The sequence below is a fragment of the Phoca vitulina genome, unplaced genomic scaffold, assembly GCF_004348235.1.
Source record: "Phoca vitulina isolate PV1807 unplaced genomic scaffold, GSC_HSeal_1.0 scaffold30, whole genome shotgun sequence".
In the NCBI taxonomy this organism is placed as follows: Eukaryota; Metazoa; Chordata; class Mammalia; order Carnivora; family Phocidae; genus Phoca; species Phoca vitulina.
In genome coordinates this window covers 24,745,869-24,765,282 of record NW_022589733.1, presented here as the reverse complement: position 1 = coordinate 24,765,282, position 19,414 = coordinate 24,745,869, and the positions used below count along the sequence as shown (strand labels likewise).

At 41.6% G+C, this 19,414-nt stretch overlaps 2 protein-coding genes across 2 annotated transcripts; one reads left to right on the top strand and one right to left on the bottom strand.

The window, feature by feature from the left end:
• Positions 1-253: 253 nt before the first annotated feature.
• On the top strand, positions 254-7,878 carry DUXB (double homeobox B). Its single transcript, XM_032424538.1, has 4 exons — positions 254-997; positions 3,336-3,441; positions 3,805-3,959; positions 4,945-7,878. The coding sequence occupies exons 1-4, from the start codon at positions 782-784 to the stop codon at positions 5,530-5,532; spliced, it is 1,065 nt and encodes a 354-aa protein (XP_032280429.1). The 5' UTR covers positions 254-781; the 3' UTR covers positions 5,533-7,878.
• Positions 7,879-10,469: 2,591 nt separating this feature from the next.
• Positions 10,470-19,383, bottom strand: TERF2IP (TERF2 interacting protein). The gene is made up of 3 exons (XM_032424295.1): positions 18,610-19,383; positions 13,552-13,676; positions 10,470-11,716 (listed from the first exon to the last, which is right to left on the bottom strand). The coding sequence occupies exons 1-3, from the start codon at positions 19,277-19,279 to the stop codon at positions 11,312-11,314; spliced, it is 1,200 nt and encodes a 399-aa protein (XP_032280186.1). The 5' UTR covers positions 19,280-19,383; the 3' UTR covers positions 10,470-11,311.
• Between the last annotated feature and the right edge of the window lie 31 nt (positions 19,384-19,414).

The window sequence follows — 19,414 nt, the reverse complement described above, 5'->3', positions numbered from 1 at the left end:
ATAAAAGTTAAAAATCACAATCATGATTAGAGGGGCAAATTGTTGCGAGCAGGAGCTCTTTGCATCTATAAGTTGTATTAGGATTGATGGGTGCTTTAAAGTTGGAGACTGGGGGGCACCTGGGTGGCTCAGTCATTAAGCGTCTGCCTTCGGCTCAGGTCATGATCCCAGGGTCATGGCATTGGGCTCCCTGCTCCGGGGGAAGCCTGCTTCTCCCTCTCCCACTCCCCCTGCTTGTGTTCCTTCTCTCGCTGTGTCTCTCTCTGTCAAATAAACAAATAAAATCTTAAAAAAAAAAAAGTTGGGAGACTGGAATTTCAAATTTAAGATAACAGCCATAAGTCTCACAAGTGCGTTGTCAAAAGTTCTAAAGTTGACACTGTAAATGGAGAAACATATATATATGGAATACCTAGTATTTTATATTAAAATGTGTTTTATCACAAAGTACCAGTTACTGTGTATTTTATCTCAATTTTTTAAGGTCTTACTTGTTTATTTCCATTAATTTTCCTAGCTCCTATTGCTTCCTATTTTCTCTGCATTTAATTTTATGGATTTTCAGTAACTCAGATCACAGATTGTAATTTTTTTCTATTATACACACATATTTTACTTATATGTCTCCAATTTAGCATGACTTTAGTAGCTGTACCCCTAAAGTAAAAATATAGAATCATTGTTAAACCTACAGGTTTCAACCTGGAAAAAAAAAGTTAAGACTTATGTTTATGTCCATCATTGATAGTAAGGTTTACATGTCATGTAAACTTATGTTTACATGGAGTTTTTAATCCATAAACATATCTTTCATACCCCTCTTCCCATTTTCTCTTCATCAGGCATACTACAAAAAGAAACCTGGCAAGGCAGGATTGTTTACAACCAGAGTCAAAAGGGTATCCTGCAAGAATGGTTTAAACAAAACCCGTACCCTGATAGAGCTACCAGGAAACAATGGGCCAAGGAAATTGGCATTCCGGAGGCCAAAATTCAGGTAAGCATTAGGTTTCTATTTCACTATCTGTCAGATTCAAGGTAAAGAGAAAGCTGGGCTCAGGATTTTCAGGCAACTCTTTTTTTTTTTTTTTTAAGATTTTATTTGACAGAGACACAGTGAGAGAGGGAACACAAGCAGGGGGCGTGAGAAAGGGAGAAGCAGGCTTCCCGTGGAGCAGGGAGCCTGAGGTGGGGCTCGATCCCAGGACCCCGGGATCATGACCTGAGCCAAAGGCAGACGCTTAACCTGAGCCACCCAGGCGCCCCCAGGCAATTCTTATGTCAGGTATGTTGCTCAGAAAGTTTTTATTGTTGTATATTAAAAACAAGAACTGTTTTACCAATTGTGGAAATATTGGTTGGGTATATTCACTAATGAGAATACACTGGTCCAGGCTCTCCCAATAGGAGATAAATCAATTTTTTTTTTTTTAAAGATTTTATTTATTTATTTGACAGAGAGATAGAGAGAGAACACAAGTAGGCAGAGAAGCAGGCAGAGGGAGAGGGAGAAGCAGGCTCCCCGCAGAGCAGGGAGCCCGATGCAGGACCCGATCCCAGGACCCTGGGATCATGACCTGAGCCGAAGGCAGCCGCTCAACCGACTGAGCCACCCAGGCGCCCCAGGAGATAAATCAATTTTTAAGATTAGGTAATTTAGGAAATTATAACACTATGTTAATAAGTTATCATTAAGTATTAAGTATTGATATGTACTGGGGCACCTTGCTGGCTCAGTTGGTAGAGCAAGCAATGCTTGATCACAGGGCTGTGAGTTCAAGTCCCACGTTGAGTGTAGAGATTACTTAAAAATAAAAAATCTTTAAAAAAATATTTATATATACTGCAAAATGAGGATTAATACGTGATTATGAGGAAACTGTGGGACAAGAACTCACATATGTTCCCAATTTTCAGGCTAGTTTTTTTTAAATACCTGAAGTGTGATTCACACACAGAAGTATATGAAGTAAAATCCCATATTGTATTACCTGAATAGAGCTACTGATGTGAAAATGAAATGAAGCTGGATTTCTTCAGTTAGCAAGGCGGTAATTGTAGTGTAAACAATACAACTATACCAGGTGAGACAGCATTTAAAACAATGAAGATCAGTAAAAATGTGCTCCTAGAGGAAAATAATAAGTTCAGATTTTTGTGTCTATATAGAGTCTCCCATTAGCCATTGGCTGTAAGGTCCGTAGTCTGAGGGATGCTGGGGAGAAATTTTTCCTTACTCTTCATTCATTTGTTCTGGGTGTAAAGACACAGTTTACTCAAAGCCCAGTAATAAAAAGGGCATCCTATGGGAATATCTGGTGATGTGCTTAAGACTTACCTGAAAATATTTTAATTAATTTAGAGCAGAGATAAGCTTTTAGCACAATGCCTGGATAAAGGAGTGGTTTGTTAAATATTGGTGGTCATTAACACCCTAAATCTTATCACAAATTATCAAAATAAAACACTCAAAAAGAAAGTACACTGCAAATCCAACTCCAAAAATGAGGAAACAAGAAGTTCAACGAGTTATATTCATGACAAGAGTTTCACAGCAAGGTGTACAGGGTCCAGGAGTCTCCTTATCTATTGCTGATTATAGGAAAAGAGGGAATGTTGATGAGTGTTAGTACAGCTCAACTGTTGCTAATTTACTCACCATTTAAAGATATTCTTGGGGCGGTTGGCTGGCTCAGTCAGTTAACTGTCCAACTCTTGATTTCAGCTCAAGACATGATCTCAGGGTTGTGAGATGGAGCCCCAAGTAGGGCTCCACACTTAGCAGGGAGTCTGCTACTCACCCTCTCCCACTGCCCCTCCCCCTGGCTCGCAGTCTCTAAAATAAATAAATCTAAAAAAAAAGATTCTCTCCCTCTGCCCCTCCCCACCCTGCTCACATACTTTAAAAAAAAAGGAAATTCTTTTTTCTTAAAAAAAAGGAAATTCTTTTCCACAATCAATGCTATATGTATTATACATTATAAAATGGTATTTCTTATAAAGAGACGATAGGCCAAGAAAAGACATTCACACATTGAAGACCTGTTATGAGAGAGAGGTGGGAGACGGAGAAAAAGAAATATTGGTCTCCTTCGATTGAACGGCGAGTGTCTCTTAAATCAGGAAATTTTTCTTGAGGTATCATGACAACAACGATAGAAGAAATGCTGTACTGAATTGTATGCTAATAGTAATATAACTCCTAGGATAATACATCACCTTTTTCTTATGGATACTACCGCAATGGCAGTTGATCAAATCAATTTTAATTGCATTGATATTTGGTCTGACACAGACTGAATTACACAACTTTCACATCTTCTTCTCCCACTTAGATTTGGTTTAAAAACCACAGATCGAAACAGAGACAATTGGAATTTGGATGCTCCTTAGGAAAAGACGAAACCCAAAGACAACACCATCATCAGCCTTGGACTCAAGGTAAGAAACCACTGGTACAAATGCATTTCTTCAGTAGGTCCCGGTGAAAGTGGAAACAACTCGGCACGTTGTGCCCATGTTCTTGACAAAAAATCATTATCTTGAGAGGCATTTACAGCTTGCTCTGGGCACCCTAGTGTCAGAAATATAAGCATGGTCCCACAGCTGGCTAGGACAGGCAGGTTCTTAGCAAGCAAGGCTCTGGGCCTTTTGGTCCAGCTGCTCTAAGCAGGGTGGCATCCTCTTCTGTCACCATCAGGGATTCAAGAAGAATAAGTGTAATCAGCATGATCTTCCCAAGTTTCTAGTTCAAACATGAAAACTGTTCTAAAAGACATCTTTTGTTCCCATGTTCTCCTTTAGAATACTTACCAAAAGCAGCCAGACAAGACTGGACATCCATCACAAGATCTCAATCACACGTCCTACTTCAAGCCTTTGAGAGGAACCGATTCCTTGATATTACAACCAGGAAAAAACTGGCTAAAAAAGCAGGCATTCAGGAACCAAGAATTCAAGTAAGTTCTGTGTCTGCGACATGAAATATGTTCTACCTGTGATATTTCCCCCAATGGGTTGCCGAGAAACTTTGACCTGTACTGGATTATCCCAATCATCGAGGTTACGTAAAGGTATGGGATGGTAAACATCTAGCATTGCAAGTCACACTCCTGCAAAATGAAGAATTCTGTCAGTGGTAAACCCATTTAAAATCACCAGCAGCAAAAATGTGGGGAAATGTGAAAGTTAATACCTATTTTGAGAACCCCGTCAGGTTTTCTACAGCTTGGAACTGTTATTTTGGTCCAGATAATTCCTTTCTTGTGAGGCTGTCCTGTGCCTAGTAGGTATTTTTCAGCACTCTTGGCCTCTGCCAACTAGATACCCCGCCCACCTACCTCCCCCAATTTGTGACACCCCCAAAACTCTATATACATACTCAAATGTCCTCCACTTGGGAGAACAAAGTCACTCCCATTGGGTACCTTCTAAAGTTACGGGGACAGTAGTTTAGTATGTGTTAAATGCTCATGACTAAATAGCACTATGGTTTATCAGCACAGAAACCCTCCAAAGGCCTGCACTCATTAATCCTTGATCAGATTTATACATGTGCATATAAGATAGGGATTCTTTGCACACGTTGGCAAAGAGAAAAATGTCAACCTGGTCAAGAAAATCTGTTTCTAATCCATTGTTGAAATTAAAGGGAGGAATCTAGATCATATGCCTTTTCAGCCAGTTTCAATTCCTCTGTAGTTGATTGCTGAGTGTGCTGTGACCTCAATTTATGTTTGTATACGTATACACACACATTTGTACGTACCTATTTATACATATACATACTAAACACATAAACCAGAGTAATGTATTTCACACATATAGAATATTTATATTTCTGATACTGGGGCCTGTATTAATAGCCCCTTTGCTTTACGCAGTACGAGAAACAGAGCCACAGTCACATGTCTTATGACATCCTTCTCTTTTTTCTTCACATAGATGTGGTTTCAGAACCAAAGATCCCTATACCCAGAGCAGAGCAGAAATGAGTCCGTGAATTCCTTGGCAGATGGCCCAAATGGAAGACCAGGTCTGACAGCTCAGCAACACCAAATTAATCTGTCCACTCCCCTGGGCAGATCTCATCATCTTGCTTCCTCCAATTCTTTCAGCAGGAACCAAACATTTCTCCCTGCTCCTCTCCCATCCCATGAGTCCTCTGTCCCTTGTGTGAGCCAAGGACCAAGTGTCATGATGGTGCAGCCCATGAAGGCCATGCAGACAGGAGAGAATTCTGTCTCTCCTCAGACCCTTAGGAATCACCTGCCAATACCCTCAACTTCAGGAGGGGACCTCTCGGATACTCAGACTCCTTTCTGGCTCCCAAACCAAGAAAAATGCCAGAATCACGAAGAACAGACTGGCACAGGAGTACTGCAGTTGAAGGGCTATTGTGAGCCTCATCCTGAGCACCAAGACCAGCTGCAGGATCTGGAGCAGGTGGACATACCTTACATTCTGCAGCGGTGGGACGAGGTCTGCCAGGCTCTGACTGCAAAATGGGATCCTCGAGAAGGGACACACTGAGACACACATGGCTGCAGCACACCGTCAACTGGAGAACCATCCCGTTCCCTCAGCCAACCGCACCAGCAATGTGTAGAAACCTCAGGCCTAATGTCAGCTCCTGTTATCCACAGACCTTCAGGAAAAGGTCCCTTTTCTGAGTCCTAATCCACAGAAAGAGAACCCTCCAGGACCCCAACTGTGCTTCAGTGAAGATTTTCAGGCTGTGTTCCATACGCTACAAAGCTCACCAGGGCCCGAGTTTCAGAAGGAAGTCATTCTCAGAACCTGGGCCAGGCCTCTCTTCTTTTGATGCTGAATCAGTGCAACTTAAAGGACGGTGAACAATGAAATCGTCCTGTCTGGGACAAGATTAACGCAAGAGGAAGGAGAAAACAATTGGAATCCCAAATGGAGGTTTTAACTTTCCCGCGGGCAGTTGTCACCTTCGGTACTCCCTTCACTGAGAAAGCTGCATACGGCCTCTGGAAGCACCACAGGCATTAGCGAGCAGACAGGTCTGCGGAATCCTTCTGAACGAAGAAACGTATTTTTCTGACAAACATGACCTCCTCTCTGTAATTACCATGTCCACCAATCTGGAACATCCATGAACCGTAACCAAACCCAAGCGAAAATAGGTCTACAAGGGACATATCAGCACTCCTCTCCCTTCTAGCAAGATGGGAAAGCTAACTTGAAATTAATTTATCACATAGAAAATGAAAGGATAGTATATTTCCCGATGATGTGAGTTCACAAAAGTGAGCTTTTCTCCAAAGCTCTGAAAGCTTTAATTAGAACTAGAAACTATCTCAGTTTCTACCAATAAGGGAATGATTAAATGAATTAGGACAAATCCACGATACTGAGTATTCTTCACTTGTATTTTTTTCCTCTATCTTAAACATAAAAAATTTTACAATGAAAATACAGTAGTGACACAACTACTTAATGTATTTCTACATTTTTAGGTTTTTCACATATATTCACGTGTGTGTGTGTATATATATATATACACACACACACACCAGAAAATTCCTCATTATAAATTGTCAAACTAAAACCTGAGATAACCATTCTCATTTTCAGTTTTCTTCTGAAATGGTAACTTTTAGATTTTGGTGTATGAATATGTATGTGGGTTTACTTTGGTACAGTATAAATATCTTTGAAAAATATTTTGTTCGTTTTATCAATTTGCATTGTTTTGTCATATTTGCTATTTACTTTCCATATGAAGGTGTCAGAATAAGGTCCACACACATACCACAAAGATACCTGTTTTACACTAACACTAACAGGTATGAGGTGTACATCCTTACTGGCAGTATCGGTATCTGGGGGCACTACGTGCAAGAGTTTCTCTAGCTGTTCACACACTAACGCTCAAGTGCCAGAATATTCCAACATCCGTATCTATGGTCAAATTACACGCAGTAGAAATTATTTTTCCTGATAGTAGCTGAACTTTATCACCTAATGAATTAAAACTCACACATGTGCACACACATTAGTGTGGGACAAATTAGTGTGGCATCTATCAAAAACAAAAAGGACCTAATATATCTGACAGTGTTTATACATGAACAGACTAGGTGGCTTGAATGACAGAAATTCATTTTCTCACAGTTCTCCAAGTGTCTGCTGGCTGGTTTCTTCTGAGACCTGTTTCTTTGCTATGCTAATGGCCATCTTCTTCCTGTGTACTTACACGGTCTTCCTTCGGTGTGCACATTCCCAGGGTGCCTCTCCATGGATCCAAATTTCCTCTTCTTGAGTTTGCTTTTCTTAGATTTCAGTGTATGGTCTCTGGCTTAGGTTTTGGTTTGCCTGCCACACCCTTCTAATGAGCTCCCTGTTTTAACTACTTTAACCCCTGTAACAATCTATTTGTAAAAAGTTTCCATTGCCTGCTTTAAAAATGTTAGAAAATAACTTGATTTACTTAAATCCATAATGTGGACAACAGCTACCAGTTAAATACACAAAACATCAGGCAGAACAGTCATCGGCAAGCTTCTCTCAAGAGCCCAGATGAGCTCTTTGTATCTTTGGACACAAGTTTATGACCTGAGGCAGCCCACAGTGCCACGGTGCCAAGCTCATAAAACCTGGATACATTCCCCAGAAATACCTCAAAAGCAATAAACTATCAAAACTGAAAGCGGCAAGTAGAAAATCAAAAAAATGAACTGAGGAAGCCCTCCCTGTTGATAGGCACAACCATACTGAAAGCTAGAAAGCCTGAGAGGAAAAGAGCAAAAAGATATGCAGAATGAGTTTCAAGGTAATGTTTATTATTGACAGAGAAGCATAAATGGCATTTACTTTAAGAAAATATGCTCAAAGGGCATCTGGGTGGCTCAGTCGGTTAAGTGTCTGCCTTTGGCTCAGGTCATGATCCCAGGGTCCTGGGATTGAGTCCCACATCGGACTCCCTGCTCTGCAGGGGTCTGCTTCTCCCTCTCCCTCTGTGCTCTCTCTCTCTCAAGTAAATAAATAAAATCAAAATTAAAAAAGAAAAGAAAATATGCTCAAAAACCCTACAGTAAATTATAGGAAAAAGGAGAAGAGAACAAACTCAAAGGTTAAGTCCAGGCTGATGATAACAGAGATAATAATCCACTACTGGATGGGTATTCTTGTTCCTAGAAGTCATTAGGGTTTATCTGTACAATCGAAGTTTTTTGCAGACTTTTATTTGGGTATTTACCTTCCCTTCATACCACATTCCCAGGGAAGGTTACACAACGTGCAGCCCAAGAAAGACAGACCTGGATAAATTTAAGTCAATCTAGTCATTTAAGAAGGTAGGAAGGGGCATGTGCCAAAATTCTGGCAATGAGAAGTCTAGGGGCTTCTGAGAAAGCTTGCTCGCCAATAAAGGAGACACCTAGGAGGAAATGGTCCGTCTTCTGCTGTTAGAACTGTAGCAGCCAGCTTCTGACCATGAAGGAAGCAGCCTACAAGACAAGCTAGAGATAGCAGAGCGGAAATATAAAAAGAACCCTGAAGCTAACTGCCTCAGGACTTCTTGTTATATATAGAAGATATAATCCCATTTCCCTTATTGTTTGAAGTCCTTTAGGTTAAGTTTTCTGTTATAAGCAATTAAATGCAACTTATGGATATAGGCAGAGGGAGTCTATGATCCAGCAAACAGCATTAGACCAAAAACGAGAGATCTCAAGAATTCAGCAGCAGCTTAAACCTTTAAAATGCAACTGCATCTGCTTGAAAGGGACAGGGAACAAAGGAAAACTGAATACCAGGAGCATAATCCACTGCTGCAGTTTGCAAAGAGAAGACAGAAAAAAATGTTTCCGCCACTAATGAAGGTACAGAGGTTAAGGCCTAGCAAATTTCAAAAGCTGAAGTGTGGGGGTAGGAGGGAATAATGAGGAAGGCCCAGAATTCAAGAGCTAAAATGAGTAAGACGTGTTGTTTCCCAGAGCACAAGTCTCATCAAGTCAAGAAAACCCAAAAAGCAAGAATTTGGCAGCTCAAGGGAGGGGATCCTGACTTTAGGATTTGAGCAGATGCAGCCATAGCTCAATACCATTAACCATTAAAATTCAACTCATGCTCCTTGCTTAGATTTGTGCTCCCAAAAATACTTCTGGTAATGTTTCCCCACATATACCTCTCAGCCTAAGAAATGAAATGTCAGAGAAATTGCAAAAACAGGTATTTGAAAGTTACTGGTTTATAATGAGTGCTTTGCTTTACACATCTTTTGGGAGTCTAGATATAATGAATCAGGCCCTTTTGCACATGCTTTGACAAAACTGAAATTTCTAGCCTTGTAAAAGCTGTAGTAACTTTACTAGGTTATAAACAACCTAAATGACATCTCCATTTTTATTCATTTATTTGAAAGAGAGAGTATGCACACATGAGCACAAGTGGGGGGGGTACAGAGGGAGAGGGAGAGAATCTTAAGCAGACTCCATGCTGAGCACAAGGCCCAATGTGGGGCTCGATCTCACAACCCTGAGATTATGACCTGAGCAGAAATCAAGAGTTAGACACCTAACCAAACGAGCTACCCAGGCGCCCCTGGATAACACATTTTAAACAAATGCCCACCACCCAATCTTTCCCAATACCTACTTAAAAATTACTCCTAGAGTGAGCTAAGTACTACTAGGAGCAGTTGTATCCTTTCAACATACTAAAGGGCAAAGTGAAGCATTTTGATTTAGGTTGGACTCCACCAGAATTGAACTCTAATAATGTGTGTGTAACTGATGATTTCAGGATGTACTTATTAGGAAGTGCAGATACGAAACAAGAGAAGGACGCCCATGCAGGGTGCATGAATACACAGACTGCCACTGTGGGCCACTCTGCTTATTTCTGCCGGGAATCTCTCACAGGTGGCATGGACACCATTATCCCACTCGGGGTAATTCTCAAAGATTCAGTCGTGTCATTTCTCTGGACAGCAAGGAAACTGGGTCTGCGTCCTCTAATTCTCATCCACCATCGACTGAAAGCCACTCCCAGGGGCATTAACTCCACGGCACTTCAAGCAGAGGGAAAGCTTCAGCAGGGGGACTCCTATCAGTGGCATATGCTGGAATGGTGAGTGCCCAGAGAACATGGGTAGGGAACCGACACCTTCTGCAGTGGGACTCCTATCAGTGGCATATGCTGGAATGGTGAGTGCCCAGAGAACATGGGTAGGGAACCGACACCTTCTGTTACACACCTGCTGGTTCCTGATTGGCTCCTCTCCACTCCAGCTCTTAGTAGTTCACTCCAGCTCTCACAGTCCTTGACGCAGATCTTCTCTCTGCTCCATTCAGAAGAACTAGCATCTTTCTAGTAGCCTACTAGTTCTAAAATGAAACCACTTTGTTCATTATTGACCTAATTAAGAGCCAAAAATCGTCCATTCCTTCATGGTTTTTCTATTGAAAGGTTTTGTGAATACAATCAAAGAAAAACACTTAGAGACTCAAAGTTCTATTTATTTTCAACAATGAAAGCAACACAACAAAGAGGAATCAATTCACTAATTTGTAAATCTAACACAATCCTTACCACAAAACGATTTTCAATAAATAAAAACACATTACTAGTAAGTGAGTAAGACTGTTCTTAAGACTCTCTACGGTTTTGCATGTTTTAAACAAAACTGGGTGGTAGGTAAAAAAACACGTGCCACAAGTATGACTGACAAAGACTGGAAGAAAAGAACAGCCAAGGAGCAGGGTCCCCAAATAGTAAGTTAGCAAAGGGAATATGGGATTTTCAAAGCAGTTGAGAAATCAGAGCTCACTAGGGGATGCAAGAGTTTAGGAAGTCTGTGTTCAAGGCCTTGTAATTAAAACTTTCCACATTTCTAGATTCTTGATTTGGAATCTATCCAAACTAGAGGAGCTTCTGCCAAAGGATAGGAAGCTCTTTATTCATGCTGCCTGAAAAGACCCATCTCCTAATCTCCCTCCTTTGACTTTGTCACTAGCTCCTGAAACAATATAGCAAGGGTTACATTCAGAAAAGGATTACTACTACACAGGCCAATCTCCCTCTGGTTTAGATTTTCCTTTCATAAACACGCTGATACTGCCAGGGACAGCTCTAAATATATCCAATGTCTTTTATTTTTAGCCTCCTACACAACTCTGCTTGGCTACAAAATCTAAGATTCACAGAGCAATGGCAGCATTGGTCAGAAGACAAGTGTCAGTTCCAATGTACAAATCTCTGAAGTTCAATGGTCACAAATTTTTTTTTTTTTTTAAACCTCACCTGCCACACCTTTTCTCTTTTCTCATTATCTTGCCAATTATTTCTTTCGGAATTCAATCCTCCGAGCTACATTCTGAGCACCAAATTTTTTGACCAATGCATCTCGGGCATCCTCATCATCTTTTTGCAAATCTAAGTCGTCCTGTCGGGACCAAATGGGATACCCATCAGCCCTCTGACCAGATTCTAAAAAGGAGGAAGTAGCCTCCAGCTCACCACTATTTTTTAGGAAGGCCTGTGTTACTGTTGACAGATCCAAGTTAAACTTTTCCATTAACTGCCGGATGATCTTAATAGCAGCTCCCACCTCTGGTGGAGAAACTTTTTCTTCTTCTTCTTCTTCCTCATCCTCATCAGGCTGTGTCTCAGAGTCTTCCTCAGGTGTGGGTGGATCATCATCACACATTGTTATGTGTATTTCAAAATCAGGGCTCTCGTCAACCTAGAGAAAGTGATGAATATGACCAGTTCCTAATTACCAAGTCCCAAACACTTACTCTTTCAATATCTACTCTCAACTACCAGCCCCCTTTGTCCTTTTCACCCCAATCACACTGAACTTCCTTCAGTCCCTTCAGTCCCATCATGCTCCTTCTCATATTTATTCATGTTGGATGTTTTTACATACACATATATATGTTGGGTTAAGCGGGGAGTGACCGTGTGTGTGCGCGTGTGCATGTGCGTGTGTGCGTGTAGGTGGGGAATATACATGTCCTTAGGTGTACACTATGTGCACATATATGTATACATATAAGTATGGTATTCCAACAGAAAATTAGAAGCTACACTAAAGGGGCGCCTGAGTGGCTCAGTCGTTGAGCGTCTGCCTTCAGCTCGGGTCATGATCCCAGAGTCCTGGGATCGAGCCCCACATCGGGCTCCCTGTTTGGCAAGGAGCCTGCTTCTCTCTCTCCTACTCCCCCTGCTTGTGTTCCCTCTCTCACTGTGTCTCTCTCTGTCAAATAAGTAAAATCTTTAAAAAAAAAAAAAAAAGGCTACACTAAATATGAAAAAATACAGGTTTGTGCATACACTTTCACGTATACACGTGTTCATTAGATCATTTGTTACAAGTCTGACTTCACTCTCAGATTGTAAGCTCCATAAGGGCAGGAATTATATCTGTTTTGAGCATCACTACATCCCCTGTACCTACTGATGCCTTCACATAAGCACTCAAAACACACAGCTGTATAAGCATACTAGGGCCTCCATGCTGTACTACATTTAGGCACATTACAAAGCACGTTATGTGAGAAGAGAACTATGTAGACCATGTTTGCATTTGAAAGTTTGTGGATAACAGACGAAATATAAAAAATAAAACAAAATTCGGACTATAAAAGGCAACAATCACTAAATTCTGCCAATTCTTGTGCCTTCCTTCACTCATCAATTACAGAACTTTAAATTATTTTCCTGTTTTACAATGAGGCCTAACCATTTTCCTTTATTAATAAGAAAAATTAATTTACAAGATCCTTTTTCTTGGAGAAGATAAGGACATATAACTTGAACTTTTTTTTAAATCACTCCTATTTTATAGTTCCTACCTTTCCCTCTACCTTTGATTAAATACGAGATTCCAACGGAGCATCAGAAGCTCAACTAAATATGCAAGCATTAAAAAATCCCAAAACCACCTTAAGTACACAAAAAGCTAAACTTGTTTATTAAAGAAATTAAACTCTTTTAAAAATTACATTTATTTTCCTGAGAAGCATTAAAATATTTTAAAAGATAAATCTACAGTCTTATTTTGAAGACCTTAAACTGAGAACAGAGTCCTTGAAATCGGTGCTCTATCCGGTTTAAAAATAATTCTCCCAGGACGCCTGGGTGGCTCAGTCGTTAAGCATCTGCCTTCGGCTCAGGTCATGATCCTGGGGTCCTAGGATTGAGCCCCGCATCGGGCTCCCTGCTCTGCAGGAAGCCTACTTCTCCCTCTCCCACTCCCCCTGCTTGTGTTCCCTCTCTCACTGTGTCTCTGTATGTCAAATAAATAAATAAATCTTTTTAAAAAATAAAATAATAATAATAAAAATAAAATAAATAATAATTCTCCCAATTCTTCTCCCTCTCCCCCTCTGAAGTTTTCCTACCAAAACCTAAAAGCTACATGCCTGAAACCAAGATCAGTCCCACTTTCTATTCTCCCTCTCCCCCACCCCTGCCCTTATCCCACTGGGCCTTAGGTACAAAAAGAGTAAATGCGATAACCAATTTTAAAAAAGAATGGAAGTAGGGGAAAGAAGTTAAATCTAGTCAACATACCACAATCTCCTCAAACTCCCGGGTGGCTTCTACAAGCATCTTTTTGACTGCTTCATCATTCTCCTTGATCTCTTCCTTTACATATTCTTCCTCAGGTAAGTCTGGAGTTCTTTTATTCTGTGGTTCTATTAAAGAGAAGAACAGCACCAGATGAGAATTAGCCTCTTTCGCAGAAACCAAAAATACAGTGCATGCTCTATGAGCTCTTAGCCAGAAGTGAGCCTGTACATTTTTTCTATAAGAAGACATCAGTTTTAGATCAGAAGGATAAGAAAAACATAAGATATGCATGTTCAAAAATTTCTACTCTTGCTTATGAAAAGTTGTACTATCCAAGTGGTGATATTTTTTCTAGGTTCTAATACATAAAATAAAAGTATTCTTCAAGCGTCATTCATTTTTTGCTTTGCATTTATAAATTGTGCAAATTAACAAAATTGTGCCATAAACTGGGTTCTCTGGGAAGCAGACTGTGAAATGGAGATTAACACATAGGTGTTTAAAAGGGTGCGCTCTTGGGGCGCCTGGGTGGCTCAGTCGTTAAGCGTCTGCCTTCGGCTCAGGTCATGGTCCCAGAGTCCTGGGATCGAGCCCCGCATCGGGCACCCTGCTCCGCGGGAAGCCTGCTTCTCCCTCTCCCACTCTCTCTGATTGTGTTCCCTCTCTTGCTGTGTCTCTCTCTGTCAAATAAATAAATAAAATCTTTAAAAAAAATAAAAGGGTGCGCTCTTGGCAAAACACCTGTTAGAAGAAAGAAGGAGTGGGCAGAGAAAGAAGCTGAGCGTTGAAAGAGCTCCAACAAAGCCTCAGCTGAAACCATGGGGAAGTCTGGAGCTGGCCAAGTTGGGGTGAGGAAGCCATGACAAAATTCCCCCATAGATCAGTCCCTAAATGCTAGCCATCCTAAGATGACAAGACTTTGGGCAAGACAGCTCTCCAGGCCACTGAAGATAGATGAGGAGGGTACACCACAATCCACTACATACCATCTACAGAAGAGAGGGTCTCCTAAAGCTAAGCATCCTCCAGTTTCTCTTTTACTCTTTGTTCTCTGAGGATTTAATTCTGTTCTCTTTTCCACTAACAAGAACTGACTACTAAAGAGCAGCAGGAAAAAGTCGTTTGTGATGTAACTGCTCTGTATCCTGACTTAGGTGGTGGTTACAACAATTATATACGTACTAAAATACACAACTGGAAAATAGTACGGTGGTCCCTCAAAATACTAAACATAAAATTACCATATGATCCAGCAATTCCACTTCTGAATGTATACTCAAAAGAAATGAAACCAGGGTCTCAAACAGGTATTAGTACATAGCAGCATTACTCACAACAGACAAGATATGGAAACAACCTAAGTGTCCACTGATGGATGACCAGATAAACAAAATGTGGTCTATACATGCAGCGGATTATTATTCAGCTTTAAAAAGGAAGGAAATTCAGACACACGCTACAGCCTGGATGAACCCTGAAGACACTGTGCTAAATGAAACAAGCCAATCACAAAAGGACAAACGTAGGATTCCAGTTACATGAAGTAGATCAAATTCACAAAGACAAAAAGGTAGAATGGTGGTTGTCAGGGGCTGGAGAAGGAGCAAAGTGGAGTCAGTGCTTAATGGGTACAGAGTTTTAGTTTTAGAAAAAGAAAAAGTTCTGGAGACAGATGGTGGTGATGGTTACATGACAATGTGAATGTACTTAATGCCACCAAACTGAACACTTAAAAACGGTTAAAATGGCAAATTTTATGTAACATATATATTACCCAAAAAGATGTTTCTAGATATTACCCATTTTGTTAATTTTTGCTAATCTGATAAATAAAATACAACATTTCCTTGTTCTGATTTACTTTCCTGAAAAACACCACCACACACATTTGTTATTTAAGTTTCTATGGGTCAGAAATCCAGGCATGGTTTCTATCAATCCTCTGATCAGGGTCTGTTTTTATTTAATAACAATATTCTGCATTTGTTTATTGGCCATTCATTTCCTTTTCTGGAAAGTTCTTGTTCCGTTTCTTTTGCTCATTGTTCTACTAGTTTTCTTTCACTAACTTCTGCAAGCTCTTTGGACATTAAGAAAAATATGTTGCAATGTATTGGCAATATTTTTCTAGTTTGCTCTCTGACTTTATCATGGAAAGTTTTTAATTTCAAGTAATCAAATATAAAAAATTTTTTTAATCTTTTTGGTTTCAGGACTATCACCATGCAAATATTAAAAAGTATATTCAAGGCAACCTACTGAATGGGAGAAAATATCTGCAAATTATACATCCAACAAGAGGTTAATACCCAGAATAAAGAACGCATACAACTCAGTAACAAAAAAAGTCCAATTAAAAAATAAGCAGAGGGGGCGCCTGGGTGGCTCAGTCGTTAAGCGTCTGCCTTCAGCTCAGGTCATGATCCCAGGGTCCTGGGATCGAGCCCCGCATCGGGCTCCCTGCTCTGCAGGAAGCCTGCTTCTCCCTCTCCCACTCCCCCTGCTTGTGTTCCCTTTCTCACTGTCTCTGTCAAATAAATAAACAAAATCTTTAAAAAAAAAAAATAAAATAAGCAGAGGATCTGAATAAACATTTTTCCAAAGAAAACATACAAATGGCCAAGAGGCACATGCAAAGATGCTCACATCACTAATCATCAGTGAAATGCAACTGAAAACTACAATGAAGTATCACATCACACCTGTCAGAATGGCTATTATCAAAAAGACAAGAAATAACAAGTACTGGACAAGATGTAGAGAAAAGGAATTCTTGTGCACTGTTGGTGGGAGTGTAAATCAGTGCAGCCACTATAGAAAAAGGTACTGAGATTCCTCAAAAAATTAAAAATAGAACTGGATCCAGCAATACCACTTTGGAGTATCAATCTGAAGAAAATGAAAACACTAATGTGAAAAGATATATGCAACCCTATGTTCATTGCACCATTATTTACAAGAACCAAGATATGGTAACAACTCAAGTGTCCAATGATAGATGAATGGATTAAAATGTGGTGTGTGTACACACACACACACTCACACTCACACACACACTGGACTACTACTCAGCCAGGGATTAAAAAAACAACAACCACAACAACCAGTAACGAAATCTTGCCACTTGAAACAACATGGATGGACCTAGAGAATATTATACTGCTGAAATAAGTCAGAGAAAGACAAATACCAAGTGATTTCACTCTTAGGTGGAATCTAAAAAACCAACCAAACAAAACTAAACCCAAATTCACAGATACAGAGAACAGAGATGGAAGAAGGTTGGCATGGGGGTGTGCAGGGCAGCAAAATGGGTGAAGGGGATCAAGAGGTACAAACTACCAAGAGGTATAAAATAAATCATGGGGATATAATGTACAGTACAGGGAATACAATCAATAATATTGTATTAACTTGAATGATGACAGATAGTAACCGGACTTACTGTGACAGTTTGCAATGTATGCAAATGTAGAATCCCTAGGTTGTATACTTCAAACTAATATTGTATGCCATTTGTACTCCAGGTTTTAAAAAAGATCAATAAACATTAGAAGAATTGAAAAATAAATTTAAAATATATTCATGCATATTTCCTTTTTTTTCCCCAAGCTATTCTTTTTTCTTTTTTTTTAAAGTAATCCCTACACCCAAGCCAGAGCTGAAACCTACAACCCTGACACCAAGAGTCACATGCTCTACCGGCTAAGCCAGCCAGGTACCCCTCATCCATATCTTCTTAGTCATTTTAGGATTTTAATTTTTACAATTAAATATCAGATAATCAAAATATTAGAGTAGGGTGAATCCAGCTTAATTTTCTCCAAAGTTCCAAATGGCCTATCTGTAGTCCCAACACTACCGATTTAAACGCAAAGCCCTACGTGATCTACTTCACCCATAAACATAGCCTTGTCCTCTCTCCCAAAATTCTCCGTTGCTTACTCCATTCTAGCCACACTGGTCCTTGTTGCTCCAAGAACACACCAGCTATATTCCCACCTCCAGGCCTGTGCACTTAATATTCCCTCTGCCTGAAACACCTCCTCAGATAACCACCTGGCTTGCTTTCTTTTGGTCTCTGCTCAAATATCAGCTTATGGAGTGACCTTCCCTTATCACCCTGTAAAAAACAACCTCCTCCCCACCCCTTACCCTGATTTTATTTTTCTCTATAGCACTTACCACTGCCCAGCTAGCATGTTAAGTTCCATGACCGCAGGGACTTTTATTTATTGTTATATCCCAGCAGGATAACAGTGTCTGGCACTCAAATATCTGTTGAATGAATGAATCTGAAATGTCACTTTTACCAAAAACAAAATTCCTACTAAGCATGCTGAACAGGAGAAATAGATTTACCTCCCCAGACCTGAAATGTTTTATGGAATAGCCAGCCACCTAAGGAAAGGGGCGGGGTAGAGGGGGAGGGTGACATGCTTCTTTAAACAAAAGGGTCTGTCAGTTTAAGCTCTCAATACCAGTTACATCAAAAGTGAAGCATCTTCACAGCTTTCCACTAAGTCCTAACCAACCTGAATCCCCACGTTCAATTCAACTGCATTAAAAACTCACTTCGCCTGAGCGAGACCAGGAAGACCATTCCAACTGACGAAACCGTCTGTGAATACGCATAGAAGCCAAAACGTGAAAATAAACTGGTCTGGCATGCCTTTAAAAAGGCTTATACTCAATCTATCTGAACATAAATATTTTTTTAAAACAAGTTTCTGGAAAAGACACCCTAGAAGCTGGTTAACAACACACTGCCTCTAGGGAAGAAAAATGGGTAGCTGGTTGGTAAGATGGGGGCTACCGCTATATAGACTTTGTGTACCTGTGAATATCATACCACGTCAGTTCCCTAGTTACTGGAAAAATATATCCAAGTGCGATTAGAAAATGGTGCAATTTTACCCGGATGTCTAAAGGGGCGGGGGGAAGGCCGGGCGACTCTACCAGATGCGCCAACATGGATGCCTAACAGAAAGGGGAAGGCGCCCCGCCCCCACCCGCACAGGTGCAGCGCAGGTCCCGCGTTCGCGGCAGAGGCCTCACCCCCGCTATCAGCAGCTTCGGGATCCTGCTCAGCTTTCCGCTTGAGTTTCTGGGACGAAGGGCTCACTGGGGCGTCCCCCAACAGGTACTTATGCTCCTGGCCCCGCAGGTGCTTGAGGTAGCGGTCCTTCAGGGACTGCCACGAATGCTGGGTGAGGGAGCTTTTCTCCATCGCCTTCCACAAGGCGGTGCCGGTGACGGAGCTTGGCGAGCGGGCATTTTCCTTCACGTACGTCAAGATGGCCACGTCGTCCGCGTCCGTGAAGGCGATGCGCCCCCCGTGCGGCTGCGGCTCGGGCTGCGCGGCGGCGCCCCCCTCGGCCTGGGCAGCGGGCTTCGTCTCCGGGGCCTGGTCGGCCGCCGAGCCCAACCGATAGGCCTCCAGGTCGAGCCTCTCGTTGCGCTCCACGCAGTCCAGGATGTACTGCGTGGAAATGAAGTCGCCCGAGGCCTCGGCCGCCGCCTCCCCGGGCTGGGCCAGCAGCACGGCCCCGGGTTCCTGCACCCGGCATAGGGTGCCGCCGCCGTGCAGGATGAGCGTCGAGACCCGGCGCTTGGCCGGGCTGGGACGCACGTAGAAGGACATGGAACTGCCATCTTCCCTCACGAACAGAGTCGAGGAATGGGTGAGCCCGTTGGGGTCTTTGCCCAAATCCATCGCCTCCGCCATAGCTGACGCCAGGTAACCGAAGAGTGGCCCCGAGACAAGCTTCTGACGCACAGAGCAAAACAGAACTAACTGCCGTTCCCGACGCCGCGGCCGCGAAGCCCCGCCCTGCGCCTGCGCAGCAGTAGCGCGCGAAGA